Source organism: Apus apus, chromosome Z (assembly GCF_020740795.1).
Source record: "Apus apus isolate bApuApu2 chromosome Z, bApuApu2.pri.cur, whole genome shotgun sequence".
Classification (NCBI taxonomy): Eukaryota; Metazoa; Chordata; class Aves; order Apodiformes; family Apodidae; genus Apus; species Apus apus.
Window position 1 is genome coordinate 25,961,496 of NC_067312.1, and position 23,921 is coordinate 25,985,416.

The 23,921-nt window shown below is 39.0% G+C and overlaps 1 protein-coding gene across 1 annotated transcript in view; it reads right to left on the reverse strand.

Annotated features, from left to right (window-relative positions):
* SV2C (synaptic vesicle glycoprotein 2C) overlaps nt 1–23,921 on the reverse strand; it is an 89,115-nt gene that overhangs the window by 42,919 nt on the left and 22,275 nt on the right. Inside the window, exons 2-3 of the mRNA XM_051642048.1 lie at nt 23,314–23,494; nt 9,283–9,434 (exon numbers count right to left, since the gene is read on the reverse strand). Of these exons, the coding sequence (XP_051498008.1) occupies nt 9,283–9,434; nt 23,314–23,494 (333 nt within the window). The remainder of the gene's footprint in view (nt 1–9,282; nt 9,435–23,313; nt 23,495–23,921) is intronic.

A 23,921-nucleotide genomic window follows, 5' to 3' on the forward strand; every position in this document is an offset into this window, starting at 1 on the left:
GCTCGTTTTATACTGTTTTCTGCCAGCATCTTGGAAAAGTGTAAAAATACATATGTGTTGGGAATACTAAGCACACAAACACTATAAGGGGGCAGATGAAGATTTTTTTCCCATGTGTTTGTACAGGTCCCTCCTATACAAATATGAGCAGGAAAAATACAGTCAGATGCTGTTATCAGATACTCAGATACACATGGATAATTGAATATACCTTGATGGGATTACCTTCACTGAAGTAAGCATGATTTTCAAAAGTAACATTTAGTATTTTTCTTAGAGAAAAAGTATAAACAAACTTCCTGAAAAAGAAATCCAATTTCATTCTGCAATTGATTATATTAATTTTATTTTGAGGGAAAATAGACTGCAAATTGAAGAATTATATTCAGTTGTATAGCCAACGTACAGACAGAATGTATTATTGGTCAACAGAAACTGTTACTGAAAGAACAATCAGTCCTTCAGAGCAGAGAGATTTATAAGCCAGATAAACAATGTATAAATATAGTCAACAAATTTGTACTGTCATACTGTGTTCCAGAGAAAAAGAATATTTTATGTATGAGAATAATTACAGAGTAAAACCAGTGGCCTCTTCTTTTGCTGGTACAAATGACCTGAATTTTTCATTTGTTATGGACCAATCACAAACCAAAAGCCTTTTTGTCTCTTTAACATTAAAAATTCAAACAAATATCAACAGAGTAGCATCTTATTTGTTTCCAGAGGTGAAAAACAAGTATTATGCCTGACACTGCAGCTTCATTAACTTGGATGTAATTTTTCTAAATGTATACTCAGTGTGAAACCATGTTTCCATTAAAACTGAGGCTGAGGCATTGTTGTTTTATTGCCATAAGAATGATCAGATATTACTATGGTTTCTGTCAAAAATTATGTTTATGGCATTAAACAGTGATGTTTATGGCAACAGTCTGTTCACCTGTCTGTCAGTTCCTCCACCAGCACTGTTAAAAGCTATCAACCAACTTCAATCAAGTCTGACAGGAAGAAATATTCTCAAAGGCAACCACATTCTCTACAGTGTTGTGAAATGCACTGCCCAGGCAGAGGGAAGAGACCCCATCAGAAGTGAGAGGAAAAAGCAGGTGAAGTCAGTGGTCTCCCAGAGATGCTACAGCCAGCCCGGCAGCTGGACTGTGGCCATGTCATCAGCTCTGGCATCCATCCAGCCCACGCAAAAACATGTTGCCTCCTCACTCATGGCATCTAGACAAGAGCAGGGCTGTCATACAACAAGCAGCATGGTGAGGGTGTGGGCAGCCGAGTGTTTCTTATTGAACAGTGCTGGGGATGAGAAAAGGCACCTGTAGAGACCACAGCAGAAAAGGATCTGGAAAAAGCAAGGAGAAATTGAAGTACTGCCATAAGGGATATAGGGGAAGAAAGGAGAGAAAGGGGCCAGCCAGGATGACAGAGACATTCACAGAAACCTGTAGGAAACAGCCTCAGAACTCTGCTAGTTTTTTACTGAACCTCTCAATTAAAAACATACAAAAAACCCACAAACAAACAAGAAAACCCCAAATCTCTTCCACAGTCAACCTAAAGGAGTTAGGAGAAGGTTTTATTTGAAGCTCACTAATTATCATCTTTAGTGGTCATTAAGTAGATGTGCTAAAAGCTACTTCAGCTTCTAACATTTGGAAATATAAACATTTAAACGACCATATAAAAGCCTGCATTAGGGCACAGAAAACAGCAAACTGATAAACAAAGTAATTTGTTTTGCTTTCCTAGTTGGATTTTATAAGCAGCTGTTCTAAATTCTGCTGTGTTCTAAATTCTTGTTGTTCTTAAAAATGAATATTTTTTTAAAAGCATTCACATATACACAGCATAATTCATTTTCACAGGATTATTTCAAATGAAGAACAATTCCTGAGTAGGAGTTGATAATTCAAGTTAACAGTAAAGCTGCCTTGTATCTGCTTCAATTAACTCTGAATTAAAAAGTATAGATATAGCTTCAGCCCACAGAGCATCAGATTAATGGAAGTGGGCTAAGTACTGGGGGAAACACAACACATTGGGGATCACTTTGCCTCTTAGTGGAATGCAAAACAGATCAACAGATGTTGCATTATGTAGTAGATGCCTTGATGTCTGATCTATTCAATTTGTTCAGCATGACACAGTCTCGTAGCAAATGCAGATTTAACCTCAACAAAGCTCCAACTTTGTTTTTAAAATCTCAAACAGCATTTTAATTGGGTAAGTCATCCATAGATTCATGGACTCTGATGACAGAAGGTGTATCAGAAAGATGACTTTATGGAGAACACACAATTATACGTTTTCTCCAAGTTTAAAGTAAAAATATTAATTCAAAATTCTGCATTCGTGATCTTTCTACAACTGAGAAAAAACATATATTGCTCTTCCCCAGGTCATCTTCTTTGGCATCTCTCTTTGTTCTGGATGACTAATAAAATTCAGAGATATTCTGCAGAGAACAGAAGCTACTATGTAATAGAAAATGGAGCCTTGGGCTCAGTTTTGTCCAAAACAGCCCCTGCTACAGCTTGGATTTGTTCTGAACCACCATGAAAAGGCGGACTAATAGGGAAAAGTTTGAGAAAAATTAAAAAAAGTTTTTATTTTAAACTGAGAGTCCAGAATTTTCAAGATCAGAGAAATATTGATGTTTTTCATTTCTCCTCCTCCTCTACAGGGTTATCCAGCAGAGAAACATTTTGCTTTCCTTTTGGAGCTGCCAGCTAGAATAGTTTGATACAGTCCTTTTCCTACATGTGTTGGGAATGTCCAGTGCTGCTTCTTTCTATTTTAATTTTTTCCCCTCTAACTTCTTAAGTTCTCTCCCAATTTTGTTGTTGTTTTCTTCATTTGCTCTTTTCTGGTATACCCCAGCATCTAGTATCCATTTAATAGTTCCCTGAGAATAAGGGTGGATGGCACCTTGAGGGAGAATCCAATGCATCCACTTTCTCCAAATCAGTGTCAATTATGGCCTCTACAATATTACCAAAATGTGTTCTTAAAGTCTCACAATGACAGAGATTTCTCTACTTACATAGCAGTTATGTTCAGATGTTTAACTAACACACCATTACAAAGCCTTTTTCATGATCTATACTACCTCCCCTTGACAGAAATTTCAGTTCATTACTGTTTGTCTTATCATCAGTAAGAACTTCATTCCTTTTCCTTTTGCAGATAATCGTGCTTTTCTTTCATTTGGCTTCTGCAAGATTAAAGAAGACATCACTGATGCACCTCATGCATGTTTAAATCATTGATGGCATCCTATTTCAGCATGTTCCAACCTTGAATAAGGAAACTAGCCATCGCATAACCGGGTTTTCTATTTTTAACTCACATTAATCAGGTGCTGATACACAAGGAACTGCAGTAAATCATCTCTTTATATATGACTACTGAATACAGTTTCTTTCCCTGTTTTTTTGGTCATGGTCACTGCAGTGATGCAGCAATATGAAATCAGTCAAGTGGGGCTCTTTTTATTATAAATAATGTAAATGCATCCTCATCTTTTGATTGGATGGATGCACTTTATCAGAAATAGTAAAAGTCTCCTCTGGGGACTAAAGCAAAGGAAGGGTGGAGGAACAAACTTGGTGATACTTTCCCTAAGATGAAACCATGATTTGTAATACATTTATGAGCTGCTGGGCACCTTGCAGTCTGGGAGCAGCTGATGAAATAGCCATAACTGAAATCAAGCTGTTATTCTGAGGCTCAGAGCCACCCCTAACACATATTTCAGAATTTAGAAGCACTTTAAGAACTATCTGAAATGCAGCTGTATCTGTAAAATTAACAACCACTTCTTTACAGCATCCCCACCAACTTTGACACTGAGAAGCTCATAGATTTGAGGCGACAAATTGTATCTGAAGATGCTTTACTGGTAAGTATCTGTGCAATCTCAACAAAGCAATTAATAGTGGTTTTCTGTATAGACAAGCAATAATGACATTAAGAGCTCAATTTTTCCAAGTACTCCATAATTTTCTATACTCATCCAGGTACAATCCTGACCTAGATGTTGAGATATCAAATTTCATGGGTTACTGTGGGGAAAAAAAGTGTAGCCTATACTAGCTGCTACCAAAAAAATCTGCCTTGTAGTCTTTCATCTTACTGACAAAGCCTTTTATTAACCTTTCAATTCCTACAAAACAAACAAATAAATAAATAAAAATACTGACAAACAGGAAAAGCTCCATTTTTCCCTTATACTCTGTAAAACATATACCATGTAACACTTATGCACTGGAGAACAACTGTTTCACACCATTCATCACAGAAGAGTGCAACCTTTTGACTCCACTTTGCTAATGCAATAAACTTTTATCTCCTTGTAATGGGAGGAGACCAGCAGGCTGGACTGAAATCTCTGTACATCTACACTTACAGCTCCCACCACTTGGGAGGATCCAGTTCTGCTCATCAGAAATGCTGGAAGATGGATGGCTCCTAAGATCCTTCTGCTTTTATTGTTAACCAAATACTTGCCGTGTCCTATAACCCCACTGATAGTACATAGCACTGCCATAGCATTTTTTTTTATCCCAGTATTGCTGCTGATATGTGCCACTGAGAAATCCTTTCGGCCAACAACAAAAAAAGATAAAATAAGGGAATTAAAACTTTTTTCTGATTCATTGCACCTGAGGAGTTTTAGTCCATCATATTATCAGTTTAGCCTGCCACAGGCTGAGAGGTTAACTCCCCCATTAACACTGCCTGCTGCTGTACATGGTCTGCATTTCACAGTGGGCCAGTATCTCTCCATTTCCCCATCTGCTGCTGCATGCAGCTCTGCTTACCTCCTTGCCTATTTCACTACAGTGTAGCTCACGTTGGTTTCATACAGAAGGGCATTTTTTTGCAGTTTTGAAGATATGCTTACCTTTTTTATCTCCAACACGAGAACACAAGAAAAAAGCAAACATGACAACTGAAAATACTACAGAAACTACTCTTGAGCCACCTGACAAAAAGCCGTTAAAAAGATGTTTTGATTGCCAGTAAAGTTAATTCCTTCAGAAGAAGCGACCCGCTTCAGCTCAACAATCTTCTGCTACAAATTGTGAAATGTTTTCCAGGCCATTTTGCAAGCCACTTACTCAAAAGAAAAATTGATTGCTAATCACAATTACACTTGGTTAGAAATAGAAGCCATTTATGGGCTCCTGTGACTATGAAAATACTTATCCACTTATGGAAAGCAGAATAAAGAACAAGCCAGGAGTCTCCAGTAGGCCGTCTGGTGAATTTAGTGTGCTTCTAAACTATTGAGGACAGGCTGTTGTTTCATGTCCCCTTAAAAACCTCCAGAGATGGAGATTCTATAACTGCATTTGGCATTTTATGCTAGTACTTTATTACATCTCTATTTAAAACTTAATGTGTTTCCTATCTAAACTAAATCCCAGTTTCTGTCGTATAAACTCATTTAGAGATACTGGCAGGAGAAAAGTAAAAGGTGAAGATCTTCAGAGAAAATTAGAAGCAAACTTCATTTACAATCCAGGAAAAAGAATTTAAAATTTCCAGTAGGAGACACAATAAAACCTTTTAAAAACAGAAGGAACCATTAAGCTTTGAAATGCAAGTCTTTGGAAGTCCAGTGTGGGTCCATTGATTGGACACTTCTGTGTCAGCATTTTTAATGTGTTCCTGAAAAAAAGTTGTTATCTTAAAAAAATCAAATATTCAGAAAAAAAAAATTTCTTCAGTTTAGTAAAAATGCAGCGAGTGGAGTAGAAATATCATTTATAACTTTCCCTCTTTCAGTCACAGGATAAAATACCCATTGCTTGCAGATACAATGGAAAAATCTGCTTAAACCAGAAATAGTTAAATAATGTCTTTGTCTCTAATCATACTGTGGAGATTTGTTCACTAAAGCCATTTGACATGGTTGTCTCCTCTCTCCCCTGGTAAATAACAGCGGGAGGGGGCATGGTTAAAGTCTGGTGAAAGCATCAGATTTCAACTGCAGCTTATGCTGTAGCAGCCTGGACACCTGCACCATTCTGTTCAATACCTTGCAATCTAATTTCTTGTTGGCTGTGTGCTCTCCTTCTTGTACAGGAATAAGATTTATAAATCAATGAGGCTAATGTTTGTTTGCCATTAAGCAAAATACTCTAGGGAATATTTCAAATTTTGAGTTGTTTTTCTGTAGCTTATTGAACCAGAAAAAGCTTGTATACAGCATATATGCAAAAATTAAAACTACATGGAATACCAAAACTGACAGGTTAAATACACAGAAATCTTTATCCATATTCTTCTGATTTTTAGTTTAGATATATGGTGCAATAAAAATTGAGAACAATTTTTAAAATAACAGTTGTATGGCAGGCAATATATTTTTTTAGCAGAACTGATAATTTCATAACTTTTTTTTTTTTTTTTAATTAAAAGCTAGAACAACTTGGATAATTCTATTTTATTCCTATCCTCAGACTAGTACATAAGCTTGGTGTAAAAAAAAATTGTAGTATCTGCATATAAATATCTGGATTTAAAACTGAAATTTCTCACTCTTAAGATTATTTGTTATTTGATAGTATTTGAACTAATCTACCTTGAAACACGATGCCAAATTTCAAGTTGCACTTGCAAAATTATTTATAAAAGGGTAATTATCCTTCCTATCCAGCCAGGTCTAAGTAGTGAGTAAAGCAACTTCTTGATAGCAGTCTAATCTGGGTCTTTGTTAATTGGCAGCAATTAGAAGCATTTGTCTGCAGATATTTCTTCTAATAGCTTCTCTATGACCTGAACTCCCCTTCTTGAGACCCAGAACAAGTCTATATGCATTCTCAATTCTTAAACAAAAGCCAATAGCTATAGAATTCAAGAAGCCCTGGGACAGGGATGCTTGTCTTCCAGATGGTATCAACCTTTCTGTATGTGGTCACTGCAGCACTACATCACACTGATTCCTAACTTAAGAACATGCTGATGCCAAGTCAACTGTTAGTTTCCCTTTATTTTGCGTTTCAGAGCATTACACAGGTTTCAGACACTCCTGTGCTGCTTGAACAGAAAGAGAGGTAAACTGTTACATATAGAGAATGTGATCCTTGTTTTCTGACAGAAAGATAGAGCTGAATGTTCAGCTGGTAAACTTGTACAGATAGCTTCACTAGCTGCCTTTGGCTAGATAATGTATAAAGGCTGTGAACCTAGGACTTTTTAAAGGGGCAGTACAAATGAAAGGGATTCATTTGTAGAAGAGGGGGAAAAAAACCTCTACAAAATTATTCTACTTTGCTGGCCTGATGTTTTTCTATTTATTTAAGAATAATTCCACTACACTTAATGACAGTTTATTGCTTTCAACAGATGCAACTTGATTCACTGCCACTGAGTAACTTCTGAGTTCAGCTCAGAAAAATCAACTGTTTACTCCTCCTCTGAGAAGCAGAGACCTCAGAAATCCCTACACTATAAGCATGAGTCTTAGAAGTGTGTGGGCTGCTTTGTTTACAATTATGTTTTGCTTGCTTTTCAGTGGAGATGTAAATGGCAAGAAGTACTGAAAGTGATTTAAAGAAAAATCCATATCTTTGCTTGATTCTGCCAAAAATAATTCCATGGAAACCATGTAGAAAATGGTAAAGAAGAAAACGCCACTAGAAGAGTCTCCTCATGAACATACATGATACAAAAGGGGCAGATCTCTGTGCTAGCATTCACCCAGTCTGAAGTTTCCTAAAGATACTACAAGAACAGTGACCGACACTGAAGACCGACACTCTCTTTTAAAAATGCTCTTTACATTCTTTTGTTTTAAATGATGTCATAAATATTTTTGTAGAGGGATACAGAAAAAAATAATCAGTGCAGCATGGCTTTTTGTTGCTGATATTCTTCCACTGCTAAAAACAGGAGAAAATTTTTCACTTACCGCTGTTCCTTTGCTATAAGGAAGTGTATTATTAGTCATTGAGATATACTGCCATGTAACATTTTTAAAGCATCTTAGTTGAGTTATTTTAAAAATCTACAATTAAATCGGACAACTTATGCAAATCAGTCTGTCATAATGTTTGCATTTCCACTGAAAGATAAAAATATAAAAATCCAGAAGAAAGCACAAAGTACTTGGCATACAGAGCAATTTAATAATTGGATTAAAAAAAAACCAAAACAACCCACATTGCACCTTGTCAGCAAAAAATTCCACTCTTTGATTTTATTTCAAAGCCAAAAGCCAAGGTTGAAGACATAGATTCTGGTTGCGTATACTGGACTCTAAAATTAATTTTAATGCAACAGACTAGATATTTGATTAATCTGCATTATTATGATTTATTTCTGGACATTCATACTTGCTAAATGTTCCCATCACTTCAGGCAAACCTTACAAAGTTGTCCTCGCTTCCATGATCCAACGGTGGTAAACCTCACTGCTTGGCTAGAAAAAGCTGCTTTGGATGCCAGCCAACTCACAATGCTGCTTTACTTGCCTTGAGGAGCACCAGGGAAAAGTGCTTGCAGAGGCTGATTTTTAAGAACCCCTGAGCAGTCTCGGCAACCCTGGAGACACGTGAGCATTTAACTCTTCTAAAAGGCAAGCCCCAGAGACTAAGAATTGAATCTACACCTCCATACAACATCCAACCATGTCAGGGCAGTTCTTTCACAACATTGCTTATATTGCATGTGTGTATAACTTCAGCCATCGAAAACTTTCTGTCTTATTTGCCTTCATGCACCTCTACAGCATTTAAGTGCATTCTGATAAATTCTTCTATTTCTAGACCAGTAAAAAGATCTACTAAGAATGAAGCACTCTGCACTGCTTTATATTCACAACTAGTGCTGCAAACATGACAGTCCTCACTCTTCTTTCCCAAGACTCTACAATTGACATTTTATCACTGAATCAAGGAAAAACAGCAAATACAAATTTGACATACAGCAATTTAAAATTTGTTTTCTGTGGTGCAAGTCTCCACATTACATATTTTCTCCAGATTCAACAATAATGCAAATGATATTTTTATGGTCCAGCTTTTCAGTAGTATAAAGAATCTGACTAAACAGAAATACTGGGTAGTTTTTGTACCTTTTAAGCTATTGTTTGTTATTTATAGTACAACCTATTCTCCTCACCAAAAGTAATCAGTATATTTCTTAACAGGACTGTCACTATTTTGAGAACAGACATAAAGTCCCCTTTTTTAACCATACTTCAAGACCTTTACTTTCCTACTAAAAGAACTAAAAATCACAAGGAGATGTTTTTCTTACCATAATGGGGAATTATTGCCCAAGCCATTGCAGAAGCATAGATGCCACCAATCATCCAAAACATACACAGCCAGCTCAGGTGTTCTCCTCGTTTCTCCCGAGCAAGCACTTCCGAAAAATAGGAGAAGACTGTCGGCACAGCTCCACCGATCCTAAAAGGTGATAGAGATCATGGATTATAAGAGAAAGTAACAGCTGGTTGAAATTTGAACAAGCCCATAGCTGCAGTCACTGAAAACCCAAACCACAGCAGTTTTTCTGTCAAGAGTTTTTCTTCTCAAATTACACCATGTATTGAGGAACTCTTGAGGAAACTTTCACCAGTTTGGGCACAATTTTTGTCAAATATTTCCTGGAAGATTCTGTGTACAATTTGTTGCATTCAGTGTTTCCAGGGGATTGTCAATGTGCCAGCTGCTTCAACAGAAATGAGCACAAACTGTTGACTTTCACCATTACAGAAATCCTGAAACCATGGCAGTCTACTGACAAGTGTCAAAATACATTGTTTCTAACTGAAAATATTAGCTGTTTCCCCAAAGAATAATACTTATTTCTCTAAATCTTATCTCCCATGCTCTAGGTAATCAAGAAGTGACTAAACACCAACTATGTTACTATTACATTTTATTTCATGCATATTTTTATAAAGATGTTCTGTGCAGTTGTTCTATGTAATTTGCTAAGCCCATGCTGGTTTTTTACTTATTTTTTTTAAATGAAAAGCCTATGCATTCATGTAATATTTAGTTTTTCACATAGTAAAAATAAACACTGTCTGAAGGTTTGGACAAAAGAAGTTCAACTTGGTGTTAGAGTAACTATATTATGTATAATTATGAATATCACCTTCTGGATCATATTTTACTGTCTTTACCTCTTCAATACTAATGCAACCTGTCAGGTGTCCCACAACAGGACAAGTCCTTACGGATTTTCTTTTTCCTACTGAAGAAAATACCTGTGAAGCTTAAAGAGATGTTCTCACATACCAGATTACATTCTTTAAAGCAGTGTCTTGAATGGTTTGAATTATGAACTGAGTTTTGTCATAGCATGACAGCATATTTATGGGAGCTGCCAAACTGGGAGCAAAAAGAAGGAAGCTTGAAACAGATTAAAAGAAATATTAAGAAGAAAACCAGAAATGGTATTTTGCTCCTAAGACCATTTAATGCCATAGCAATACAGTTTATTTTTAGATGTCCTCAGGCATAGCGATGAATACTGGATGAAATACCGGATTGAGCTGTTAGATTGTTTAGGAGTCTACTGTTCTGTCACTTCCCTCTAGACAGCTCTTCACTAAGTATGACTGGTTAACTCTTAGCTTTGCAATGAATGTTTCCCATAGTTGCACTTGCTAGCTCTTACCCTCAGCCAGTTCTGCAAAGGTTGATACCTCTGTGAATTCGCGTGACATATACAACTAAAAAGGGCTGTATCTAAGTTCTCTTGGGTGAAAATACTAAAAGTCTTCACTAGTGACAGGCAACAGGCAATTGTCCCCAGAGGTTCTTCTGGAATCTGAGGGAAAGAAACGGTGGAAGGGGCATGGCCAAGGGTGTAATCACAGCTCATTTTGCTGTGATGGGGAAGCCCTGCTACCTCAGTGGTTCTATGGGCTCAGGGCTCTCCAGTTCTCAAAATATAAGTCGATTACAGCTACAATTTCTTACCTGCCAGGGCTCAAGCACAGCTTTGAATTGCATTCCCACAATATTGCCCAAATATAGCCCCTATGGATCTAATTAGAGATCATTTTCTAATGTTGAAAACACACTAGCAGAACCAGAAACAATGTTTTCCTCTTTTCTCCCTAAGCTGGAAAGTCCTGATGGGGAGTTACAGGTGCCCGCTTTCAAGAACAACTAAATGAATAGATTGCTGACAGCATGTGGGACAGTATAATTCATGCAATAACACCCTATCTAAAAAGAATATTTTTTGGTAATAATTTTCTACGATTGCTTCAGCTCATTAAGAAAAATATGGAAAGTGGTAAGTAAATATATATTTGGTAATGTTCCTGTTCTATTATCCAATCTGTTCTTCTAAATTTACAATTTTCTTCATTTTATATGTTCTTCATGATGTACAGAATCTTCTATTTGTTTTATAATGCAGTTACTATAGTCGTAAATATAGTCTGAAACCATCTGTGCTATATAACACAATTTTTAATAAATCACATTTAACACTTTAATCGTTTTCCTATTGCAAAGTGCTTGAAAGCATTCTATACAAAGGGCTCATTTTAGGTCAATACAGTCCTTATGTTTATGAAATTCAAGACTCAACATATAATCATCTTGAAATCTCCCTTAAATTTCCTAGGCTGGAATTCTAATGAAGCATGGCTTGTGGAGAGTTTCCAATGGGTGAAGGAAGTCACACAGGTAAGTCATACAAATGTTGGTGGGGTGATGGTTTAGGTAATAGGTAGATGCTACAAAAGGGAAGAACATACCTTATCTTAATGTCATAAAATGTACAGAGATCCTCACCAAATACAGCAAAAAATGCATCTCCTACCTGTCATCATGAACCAGTTGTATCATGGAGGACAAGATGCTGATGCTACTTTATCTTTTAAAACTGATCCAGGTGGGTTGACTCCTATGCTATGTTCTAAGAGTCCTCCAACGCTACAGAAGAAGTATTGTCTACTGACCAATTTAATAAGGCAATTTTTGCTAACAAATAGACCTTTTAGACATGCAAAAGGAATTTTGGAGCCAACAAACTAAAATGCTTATTTAGAACATGCAAATAAGCAGAAAAAAATATTAATTAACTTCGAAAAAAACTCAGTATTTCTCTTTCATCTGATGTGATTTACATTTCCAGTAAGTACATCAACAGGTTAAGAAAAGCTTAGCAGGCCAGACAGTATGTACTTATTGATCAAATAGTGAAAAAAACTTGCTGACTGTCTAAAGGAGAAATAAAGGGTATATTTTCATCATACAGACAACAGCTGCTATTCAGAGTTGTAGGTCTTTTTTCCACGGCAACTGTGTAGTAAATTGTGTTGTCCACTTCATATCTTAAATGTGTGAGTGGAACTTACATCTCAGCTGGTCAAATTCTTTCTTTCTTCTGGCCTCACATAAGTGTGGAGTGGTCCCGCCAGAGCTTTTAGGATACCAGGACCTAAAAAAGCTCTTCCTATGTCACAAAACCATTACAGTGACTAAGAGAGACTAATCAACAGCTGAACTGGAGGACAGAGGAGGTAGAGGGAGAGGAAAAATTGTGCTCTTTTGCTCTTATGCTGGACCATCTCAGTGTGGCAGTAGCCATGCCTCTACTCCTTAAAACTTGCTACTGAATGCAGAGCAAGGAAAGCAGAAAGGGAAAGCAGGAAGAAACAACAATAAGGAAACTGTAACAACTGTACGGACCTAGAGAACATTTTTAAGGAGCAAAGAAATTTTTGTCTGTCTCTTGCAGAAATTTTGATGTGTGCTTGGTACCACAGTCATTTGCTATTAGAGAATGTTTGTTTCATGTTTGTTCTGTGAAATTATTAGAGAGGGGAACCAAAAGAAGATTTAAGTGATGCACCCTATGAGAGAAGGATTTTGTGAAACAAACAATAAGATGAGGTACATTTGCATTTTCTTTATTACAAACAGAGATGATGAATGTCTGCTAATCTACCTTCAGAGCTGTGATTTGTCACAACAGATTTTGGCAACTGAACAGTGTGACAGCTGGAATAAAAACACTTCTGTGAGACATTCAGAAACCTCTGGCTTTCAGATAGAAACCTTTGTTTATTTGCAGATTCAGTAGCCAAAGGGACTTGAAATGCAAAAGCATACAAGGAATAGAGATAATTAGGAAAAAATCCCTTACAGAATACCAAATGTACAAAGCAGGATGCTGTTCTGAAATACCTTATCTTCTCTTTCAAACTTGGACAACATCCAGATTGAAAAGATTGTGTTCGTGTGCAATGGCATTTGTAAGTTGTCACCTTGTTATTTGCAATTTGTTAAAAAGTGATAGAGATCAAAACACAGATTCAGTGTTATAGTCCTGAGATTTGGAAACAGCCCACCCCTTTGTTTTTCTGTCCAATTGCACCTGCTCTTCCCTCTTCCTATTAACAGTTCTCAATTGCCACTACCACAGGTCTCATTAAAAAACTTCTCTGTTGTTTTCCTTTCAAAATGGTCATTAGACCAAAGTCATGAAACCAACTTTTGCCATTAGCAAACTATTTGTGAGAAGCCAGATTAATCCAATCATAGAATGGTTTGGGTTGGAAGGGGCTTTTAAAGGTCATCTAGTCCAGCCCGCCTGAAGTGAGTAGGTACATCTTCAGCTAGATCAGGTTGCTCAGAACCCCATTCAACCTGGCCTTGAATACTTCCAGGGATTGGGGCATCTACCACCTCTCTGGGCAGCTTGTACCAGTGTTTCATCACCTTCATTGTAAAACATTTCCTCCAAATATCTAGTCTAAATCTACCCTCTTTCGATTTAAAACCACTACCCCTTGTCCTACTGCTACAGGCTGTGCCAAAAAGTTTTCCTCATCTTTCTTATAGGCCTCTTAATATCTGAAAGTCTGCAACAAGGTCTCCCCGGAGCCTTCTCTTCTCTAAGTTGAACACAAACTCTCTTCATAGAAGCCTGTCTTCACAGGAGAGGTGCTCCAGCCCTCTGATCCTTTTTGTGGCCCTCCTCTGGACTTGTTTCAACAGGTCCATATCTTTGTTGTGCTGAGGACTCCAGACTGGACACAGTTCTCCAGGTAGGGTCTCACCAGAGCAGACTAGAGGGGAAGAATCACCTCCTTTGACCTGCTGGCCACCCTTCTTGTGATGCAGCCCAGGATATAATTGACTTTCTGGGCTGTGAGAGCATATTGCCAGCTTATGTCTAGCTTCTCATCATAGAATCATAGAATGGTTCAGGTTGGAAGGGACCTTTAAGATCATCTAGATTCAACACCCTGCCTGGGCAGGGACACCTTCCACTAGACCAGGTTACTCAAAGCCCCATCCAACCTGGCCTTGAACACTTCCAGGAAGGGGGCATCCACCAGTATTCTGAAGTTCTCCTCAGAGCTGCTTGCAATCCCTTCATCTCCCAGCCTGTATTGATAGTGGAGATTGCCATAACCCATATGGAGAACCTTGCACTTGGACTTGTTGAACCTCATGAAGTTCACATGGGCCCACTTCTTGAGCTTGTCAAGATCCCCCTGGATGGCATCCCATCCCTTGGGCATTTCAACTGCACCAGTCAGCTTGGTGTCATCTGCACACTTGCTGATGGTGCACTCAGTCCCACTGCTTATTGCATTGATGAAGATATCAAACAGTACTGGTCCCAGTACAGCTCCCTGAAGGAAACCACCTGTCACCAGTCTCTATTTGGACACTGAGCCATTGACCAGTACCCTCTGAATGTGACCATCCAATCAATTCCTTAACCTGAGCAGTCCACCCATCAAATCCATGTTACCCCAATTCAGAGAGAAGAATGTTGTGGGGGACTGTGTCAAAGGCCTTACAGAACTCCAGATAAATGACATCCATAGCTCCTTCCTTGTCTGCTGATATAGTCACTCCATCACAGAAGGCAACCAGGTTGTTCAGGCAGGACTTGCCCCTGGTGAAGCCATGTTGGTTGTCTTGAATCACCTCTCTGTCTGTCACACGCCTTAGCATAGCTTCTAGGAGGATCTGTTCCATGATCTTGCCAGGCACAGAGGTGAGGCTGACAGGTTGTTAGTTCCCAGTGTCCTCCTTTCTGTCCTTTTAAAAAATGGGTGCAATGTTTCCATTTTTCCAGTCACCAGGGACTTCCCTTCACTGCCAGGATTTTCAAATATCTTGTCAAATGGCTTGGCAACTATGTCAGCTAATTCTCTCAGGATTCTGGGATGCATCTCCTCAGGTCCCTTAGGCTTACATATGCTCAGGTTCTTCAGATGGTCACAAACCTTACAGAGGGTGGGACTTTGCTCCCCAGGTCTCTATCTTGTGGTCTATCCACTTCAGAGGTGTGGGAGGAGTGGCTGCTGGTGAAGACTGAGATGAAAAAATTCTTGAGCATCTCAGCATTCTCCACATCTGTCATTACCAGTCTGCCAGCCTTAGTCATAAGGCTGGGACCATTTTCTTTGACCTTTGTTTTCTGGTTGACATACCTGTAGAATCTCCTTATTACTTTTGCACTGCTTGTCAGGCTCAGCTCCATCTGTGCCTTGGTCTTCCTGATCCCATCCCGACACAACCAGGCAGTGTCCCTATACTCTTCCCAGGACACCAGTCCCTGCTTCCCCTGCCTTTGCATTTCCTTCTTGTCCTTTAGTTTGACCAACAGGTCTCAACTCAGCCATGCTGGTCTCTGTGAGCAGTGAAGAACTTGTGGGTGATGTGACAGCTGGAGGCCATCTCAGTCATAGCAAGCATTCTCAGTTTTCAGAGAAGTAAGGAGGGAGTTTAGCAGAACTGCTACCTTGGATTTCCAAAGGACAGACTTTGGCCTGTTCAGTAAGACTGCTTATTGTGCAGGTTCCCAGTAACTCCTCTCTGACAGAGAGAGGGAGAAGAATGAAGCCCCCATAATCGAAGGGGTAGGTCAGCAACCTACTACAACACAAGTCTACATACACAAATCTATGGGGTCAGGTGGGAGCTACCCAAGGGTACTGAGGAATCTGGCAGAAGTGCTCACCAAGACACTTTCCATCATTTTTCAGCAGTCTTGGCTAACTGGAGAGGTTCCAGTGGGCTGGAGGTTAGCAAATGTGACATCCATGTACAAGAAGGGCAGAAGGAGGATCTGAGGTACTATAGGTCTGTCAATGTGATCTCGCTGCCAGGGAAGGTTATGGAGCAGGTCATCCTCAATGTTATCACACAGCATGTACAGGACAACCAGGTGATCTGACCCAGTCATCATGTGTTCATGATAGGTAAGTCCTCCTTGACTAACCTGATACCTTTTCAGATGACCTGCTTGGAGGGAAAGGCTGTGGGTGTTGTCTACTTAGATTTCAGTAAAGCCTAGGATTAAGTACACCCTCAGTAAGTTTGGAAACAACACCAAGTTGGGTGGTAGTGTAGATCTACTTGAAGGTAGGAAGGGTCTACTGAGTGACCTGGACAGGCTGGATTGATGACCCAAGGCCAATTGTATGACATTCAATAAGACCAAGTGTTGGGTTCTGCACTTGGTTTACAACAACCTCATGCAATGCTACAGGCTTGGGGAAGAGTTGCTGCAAAGCTGCCCAGAGGAAAAGGATATGGAGGTGTTGACTAACAGCTGGCTGATTATGAGTCATCAGTGTGACCAGGTGGCCAACAAAGTGAATAATGTCCTGGCTTGTATTGGGAATAGTGTGGCCAGTGGGACTAGGGAAGTGATTGTCCCCCTGCACTCAGCACTGGTGAGGCTGCACCTTGAGCACTGTTCAGTTTGGGGCCCCTCCCTACAAGAACATTTTGGTGCTGGAGTGAGTCCAGAGAAGGGCAATAAAGCTGGTGAAGGGTCTGGAGAACAAGTCTTATGAGAAGCATCTGAGGGAACTGAGGTGTTTAGTCTGGACATAGGGAGGCTGAGGGGAAATCTTGTAACTTTCTACAACTACCTGAAAGGAGGCTGTAAGCAGGGGGGTGTTGGTCTCTTCTCCCAAGTAACAAGCAATAGAAAAAGAGGAAATGGCTTCAAGTTATAGAGGAGAGGTTTAGATTGGATGTTAGGAAAAATTTCTTCACCAAAAAGGTTGTCAGGCACCGGAACATGCTCCCCGGGGAAGTGTTTTAGTCACCATCCCTGGAGGTATTTACAAGATGTGTAGATGTGGTGCTTAGGGACATGGTTTAGTGGTGGAGTTGGTAGTGTTAAGCTAACAGATGGACTTAATGATCTTAAAGGTCCTTTCAAACCTAAATGTTCCTATGATTCTATATTTTTGATTGTTTTCTATCATATAGGCTCTATACCTTATTTATATGTTTCACTTTTCTAGTCTTTCTCTCAATTTTGTGCAATCTTATTTTCCCATCCTGAATGCCACACCTCATAACAAAACTGTCTTCTTCTCCTAAGAGTCTTAGGAAGAACCACCTCTCTTCCAGGTATCCCAGGTTTACATTAGTCAACTTTTATCTAGTGGCGAGGGATGGATCAAAGCTTTTTGGAAAGCTCAGACCTTGCCAGCTGCTTCCTTGGCTTGACTGAGAAGCCTGTCGACCCTTTTGGCAGACACTATCAGCTTTGAAGCCAGTCACCTGCAGAGCTATTAATTAGCTCACAGTGTAAAAACACTGATAGCCATTAGTGGGAGACAGCTAGGAGCTGGAGAGGAACTAGAGTGTGTGGGATTACAACCTTCTGAGGGTGTGAGGACACGAATTATTTCATGAGAAAGAAGTGGAGCAAGTGGGTATGAAGAGGTAAAAGATAGATATGACATTATACAAAACACTGATGACACACTAATACAAAAGCAGCTGTGTGGTTGAGATCTGAACATTTTTACAGTTATGCATATGGACTACTTGCAAGTCTTTCCTGTCTTGGCCATTAAGAGAAGAGGGACATACAAGACTGAGAACTTCTTGTCACTACCCATGATACACAAAAGTGCTGGCAAAAGTCAGAGTGGGTGGATTTGCATAGGCAATCACCTAAAAACTGCTAGTTACAAGAAACTTCTTCCACAGCTTTGGGTTTTTTCTAACTGTATGATGAGCTTAGTTAGTTTGGTAGATCCCAGTAATGTGGAAGGAGTATTTCAAAGCAACCAATACAAAATTTGCTGGGAGAATACAAATATATAGAGAAATTTAAAACAATTTATTTTAAAATGAGTTGTTGTACTTGGAAAAACTGCATTTAAAATTACCTGAAAGTATGAAAAATAGTAAACTAATAGCTTTGTATTAAAAATACAAGATTTTTGTATCATAGAGGTTAGATAAAATTATTTAGCTTAGAATACTACATCACAGTGACAGTGTTGAATAGGCAACAACTCCAATTCCATTCAAGTTAGCAGTGATGTTATGAACCATGTTCTGGTATTAGACAAACCTTCTTTCGACGATTTCAAAGACAGATCTATGAAGCTGCTTTTTGATGCTAAGCCTTTGCACATTCCCCCAGTGGCTAACAATGAATACAGCTCACCGCTTCTTGTCCAGCTTTTTTGACTTCGTAGGAAACCATATCTAAAGCCTCCCTAGACCTTTATCAGGCTTTTGGATTAAATTTCCTCTCAAGTTTTGATTCTATATTAATCAATGGAAGAATCAGAGTTATGATATTATTTTCTATAAAAGAAAATAATTTTGGAGTTTGTCCATCATGTCTTTATTCTTTTCACTAGCTTAAGTTCACCTTTCAGACTTTCATATCCCTCAATGCCCTTTGCTCAGTAATATCTTAATATTATCTATAATGTTTTGTATTCCAAAACACTTTTTTGCATGCAAAATTTTTACTAGGTTTAGGTTTTTCAGATATAAAAAAATAATATTTGAAGGGATTTTTTTTGCCTGAGCAGTATACTTCTTAAACCACACTTTGACTGCAAGAGAATCTGAGAAGAATCCTTTTCATAGTATTTTTTAGAAATAAAATCTTCTGTCAGATTCTGATTTTATTTTTGATGCTTCTTAATCTGATTTTATATTATCTAGAAGGTAACAGACCAGTTTAAACTCTATACACATAAATTCTTTTAGATCTTTTACATACTTCTTAATATTTTATTGACTTTTAATTACATTAAATTGTTCAGATAACTCTCTGGTTGTCCTGGTTTGAGCCAGAATGAAGCCAATTTTCCTTTTACTGATTTCTTTTTTTTCTTTCAGTAAACTCTCTTTTAACTAGTAGCAGAGTGTTCCAGCTAGGAATGATAACAAACAGTGGAATGTTTTTCTAACTGCTGGGTCTTCAAGGTCACACCTTCACTCTGCCGGCTCAGACACTACAGGCAGATCTATGACCCCCCCATAGGAGGCTGAATTAGACAGACAGCAAAGCTGACCAGAGATATTCCATTCCATATCTCTATGTAAGCTCAGAGGAAGCTCAGAGATCACAGAAGACAACTTCCTTCCTGCTGCTTCTTCCCTCCTCTTCCATCCATGGCTGGTGTTTGGGGATGACTCCGACCATCCATCACCACCAACCCCCAGGCTTGAGCTCTCCTGAGCCTCCTCACTCTGTGCCCTCTCCAGCAGCAGCTCTGGGATTTTTGGGGACTGTTTGCAGCTCAGGAGATTCTTGTGGGTGTTGCTGGGGGTGGGGGGAGGTGAGAGGCTTCTGCACATTCCCTAAACACATTTGTATAGAATTGTATATATTTTCTTTTATCATTGATGTTTAATTAAAGCTGTGTAGTTTAGTTTTCAATCCAGCCAAGTCTCTCTCTTTTTCTCTCTCTCCTTCCCTACCTGGGTGGGGGGGAGGGGATCAAGAGCCTTGTTGTCGGACCTGAGTCAAATGGTGACACTGACCCTTCAGAAAGCTCTTCTCCAATCTGAGTAACAATACTGTTTTGCCTTTAAAAACATATCTTTCAGGTTTTTGCTTGAAATTGTTCTTGAATAATTATACTTTAAAAATTATTCTTGAAATTATCCTTATTTGTCATTTCGGGTCTTTGATTTACAGGAAATTACAGGAACAAAGCCTCCTCCCTTGATAACAGAGGTACACATTCAGTGTACACTAAGAAAGGAGATCTGACATCTAATATCTAAAGACAGGACATCTAAAATGAAGAAAAGATATAAGGAGAAATTAAGTTAAATTTCTATTCCCATTTAACTGACACAACTTCTTGTTCATTAGAGCAAGATGTGGGATGTAGTAAAGAATGCAATACATGTTCAAGATTTCATTCAAACCAGATTTACCGTCATGCTGCAAGAAGATACGGCTTCAAAGCTGGCATAAACATCTGGGAGTACTTCAGTAAACAATACCAAAAAAGTTTGCCTTTTTGAACAGTAGCTGATGCAAAGTATCTGGAAACACAGAACTGTAAGATGTATGCTCTGACAGCGGGTATATTTGTGCCCAGCTGTTTAAATGTGAAAAGAATTTACTTTGCTGCCTCTGCAGCTGGAATATTCTAGCTTCTCCCTTCTTTCAAGGTGCTTGGCATGATATATCTCTTGCTGTTACAGCTGCTCTCAAATACCGTCTTGAACATGGCTCTCAAGTGAAAAGCAAGCCTTCTCCAAGAGCATGCTAGCAGATGAAAAAGAAATGCTCCAAACTATCAAAGTCTGGTGGGAAATATGCATTATGGCAGGCAAAGAGTGAGAACAGAAACAGGAAGGGCTTTCCTCCATCTCAAGGGTATGAAACACAGATTCAGTTCTAGAAACCTGTGACTTATAAGATGCAACTCCAATATCAGCCGAAGGAGGTTATTCTGAAGACAAATCTGGTCTTTGAAGTAAACAACAAACATGAGTGTCCTGGTTTGAGCCAGGATTAAGCCAATTTTTCTTTTCACTGATTTTTTTTTCCTTCAGTAAGCTTTCTTTTAACTAGCAACTGTGTGTTCTGCTAGGCTGATAAGACAGTGGAATGTTTTTCTAACTACTGAGGCTTCAAGGTTACACCTTCACTCTGCTGGCTCAGACACTATGGGGAGATCTCTGACCCCCCCGTGGGAGGCTGAGTTAGACAGACAGAAAAATTGGCCAAAGATATTCCATTCCATATATCTACGTAAGCTCAGGGGAAGGACAGAGATCTTAGAAGACAACTTCCTCTTTCTTCTCGCCCTTCTCTTCCGTCCATGGCCGGCGTCCAGGGAGGACTCTGCTCATCCATCACCGCCGACCCTTAGACTCAAGCTCTCCTGACCCTCATAACTCTCCGCTTTCTCCAGCAGCAGCTCCGGGATTTCTCAGGACTCTTTCCCGTTCAGGGGAGTGCTGTGGGAGTTGCTGGGGGTGGGGGGAGGCGAGAGGCTTTTGCCCATATCTGAATATATCTGTATATAATTGTATATATTTTCTTGTGTGATTCATTAGTGTTTTAATTAAAGCTGTGTAGTTTAGTTTTCAATCCAGCCAAGTCTCTCTCTTTTTCTCTCTCTCCTTCCCTAACTGGGTGGGGGGGGGAGTGGATCGAGAGCATTGTTGTCGGACCTGAGTCAAACGGTGACAATGAGGCAGCCATGAATCTTTCTCTGCAATAATTGCTATGAGGAATGGCTCTGCAGCTCATGTTGTCTTGTGAGGTTTTGTTGTTGTTGTTGTTGGCTGGGATTTTTTGGGCAGAGAATTTTAAAAAGTAGTACTTGGTAGCATATTGTCTATGATCTATTCATGCAGCTCTCAAAGATGAGGTAGGCAGACTTTGGACACAGTGGGAACCCACATGCAGGTATAAGATACAGATATAAAGGACCTGGTCCTTCAAAAACATTTTAATCATAGCTGGCTACACCATAGTACATGCTTCCCAGTCCCGGACATAAATCCATCATGAGTAAAGCATTGTACATTACTGGAAAAGCTACTGCTACAGGTGGGGAGGAGACCCTGCAGGCAAGTTTGTCATGAGGCATGACAAATAGATCTTTTGCTGTAGGCCCCAAGAGGGACAATCTGTGTGAAAGCCAACAATGTCATAAACCTGTCTGCCAAAAGACAAACTTTTGTGGCACAAGGGTCCAGTGCTACCCTCAAGAATTGGGCATGCTAAACAGAAGCACAACAAGCTTGTGGACTTAGACAGGATCACGGTAGAGTGAGTGTCATGCAATGTGATCAATGTTTCTCTATGGAGTGATGAAACATAGCACCTAAAACTGATAGTGACTTTTGAGAGGAAAAACATGTAAAGAAGCAGGATGGGATTTTTTTGGTTGGTTGGTTCATTGGGGTTTATTTGTTTGTTTGTTTGTTTGTTCATTTGTTTTGTTTTGGTTTTTTTTAAGAATTAGAACAGTTGACATTTCCTCTAGCTCTCTCTTAATGTACTATCTGAGAACTTGTTGACAAACTATGGAGATTCCTCACATCTCCTTCCGCTCTCTCTTTGCCCTTCTATCCCCCTTCCTAAATTAGTTGAACATTACTTAGTTTTATGGTAATCTCTTTTTTGTTTCAGTGTCTAGCCCTATCCTTCTTCAGACCAGTTCAAGGGGTTTGTAAAACCACAAACATTACACAACAGTGTCAGGGCATTGACAAGCAGTGCACTTCATGTGTGTGGCTCTAAGACACTGCATACTAGGCTCTCACCAGCTCTTGTCTGTTTAGCGTCTTAAGGATTGATTGATAGTGGCCTGAAATGGAATTGTAATTGGGAGTTTTGATCTGAATCAATCAATTACCAAAAGTGCTAAACTAACCATTCTGCAGAACCAAGTTTTGATTATTGAAGGGTACAGTAAAAGTAGAAGCTTTCTCATATTAACTTACTTGTGTGTCTCAATCTCTGTTCATTTAAGTTGAAAAGTATAAACTTAATAGACCATTATCAGTATCTTAAACTTTTTTCAAAACTAAGAAGGTATTTAAATGAAAACTAAAGCAAACACAGGACCATGAGAGAGCCATAACATTTAGCACACTCTAAGGCCCTGTTTTAAATTTAACAATCTTTATGACAGTGGTATTATAAACAATATTATGCACACAAAGACTTTAGAAACTTTACAAATATTACTGGAATACTACTGTATACCTGTGAGGAGGGTATTGTTTTGCTGACTGAACAAGCAATATATAGAGAAGCTGAGGCAGAAAAGAGTTAAGCAAGTTGATAAATTTCACTAAGCAAGTCTGTTGCAAAAGAAGATCAGAACTCATTCTCACAATTTGCAGTCTTTATCTTTCCCCTAAAGTCATGATTTCTCGCCTTCAGGTTGTTACTTGGGAGAGTAGAAGCTATTTTGTTTAATTCTCTCCCCCCTGACACAGACTATATTTCTACATTAAATAATGTGCTTTTGCAAACAAGCAAATGTTATTAACATACAGATTTGTGGAAATTAACAAAACCAGAGAAGCTTACCCAAATCCAGAAAACAAGCGACAGAAGAGGAAGAAGCCATAGCCCTGGACAAATGATGAAAGGAAGGCAAAGAATCCATTGACAGACATGCATATCAGGAGTGACTGTCTCCTTCCCACCTTGTCTGCCAAGCCTCCCCAGAAGAATGCCCCCACCATCATCCCAAGGTACACTATGCTACCTGCAACACACACACACAAAAAAAGAATTGTTTTGTGAGCTACATAACTCATCACAATGGATCACACTAAAACCAGTTGAGCTTCTATATTTACAAAACAATGAGAGGTTATTTTCTTCTTTCTCAGTGAATAGAAATTACATGCATAGCTTTACAAATGTACCTAGGGAGAACAAATTTCCTACTGTGTCTTCGTCATCTGTTCCCAGACATGGCAAAGCTTAATATAACTATTAAACAAGGTGCCTCTAGCCAAAACAATTAAAATACAGGCAAATAAGACTGAATGGGAGAAAGAATGCCATTATTTCCTCAGTAATAAACTGCACTCATGCTAAATACTGCAAAAATTATAAATTACCCTACATAAACAAGTTGTCTGAACATTTCTAGGATATAAGCAGTTCTGTTGGGGATTAATCACTGG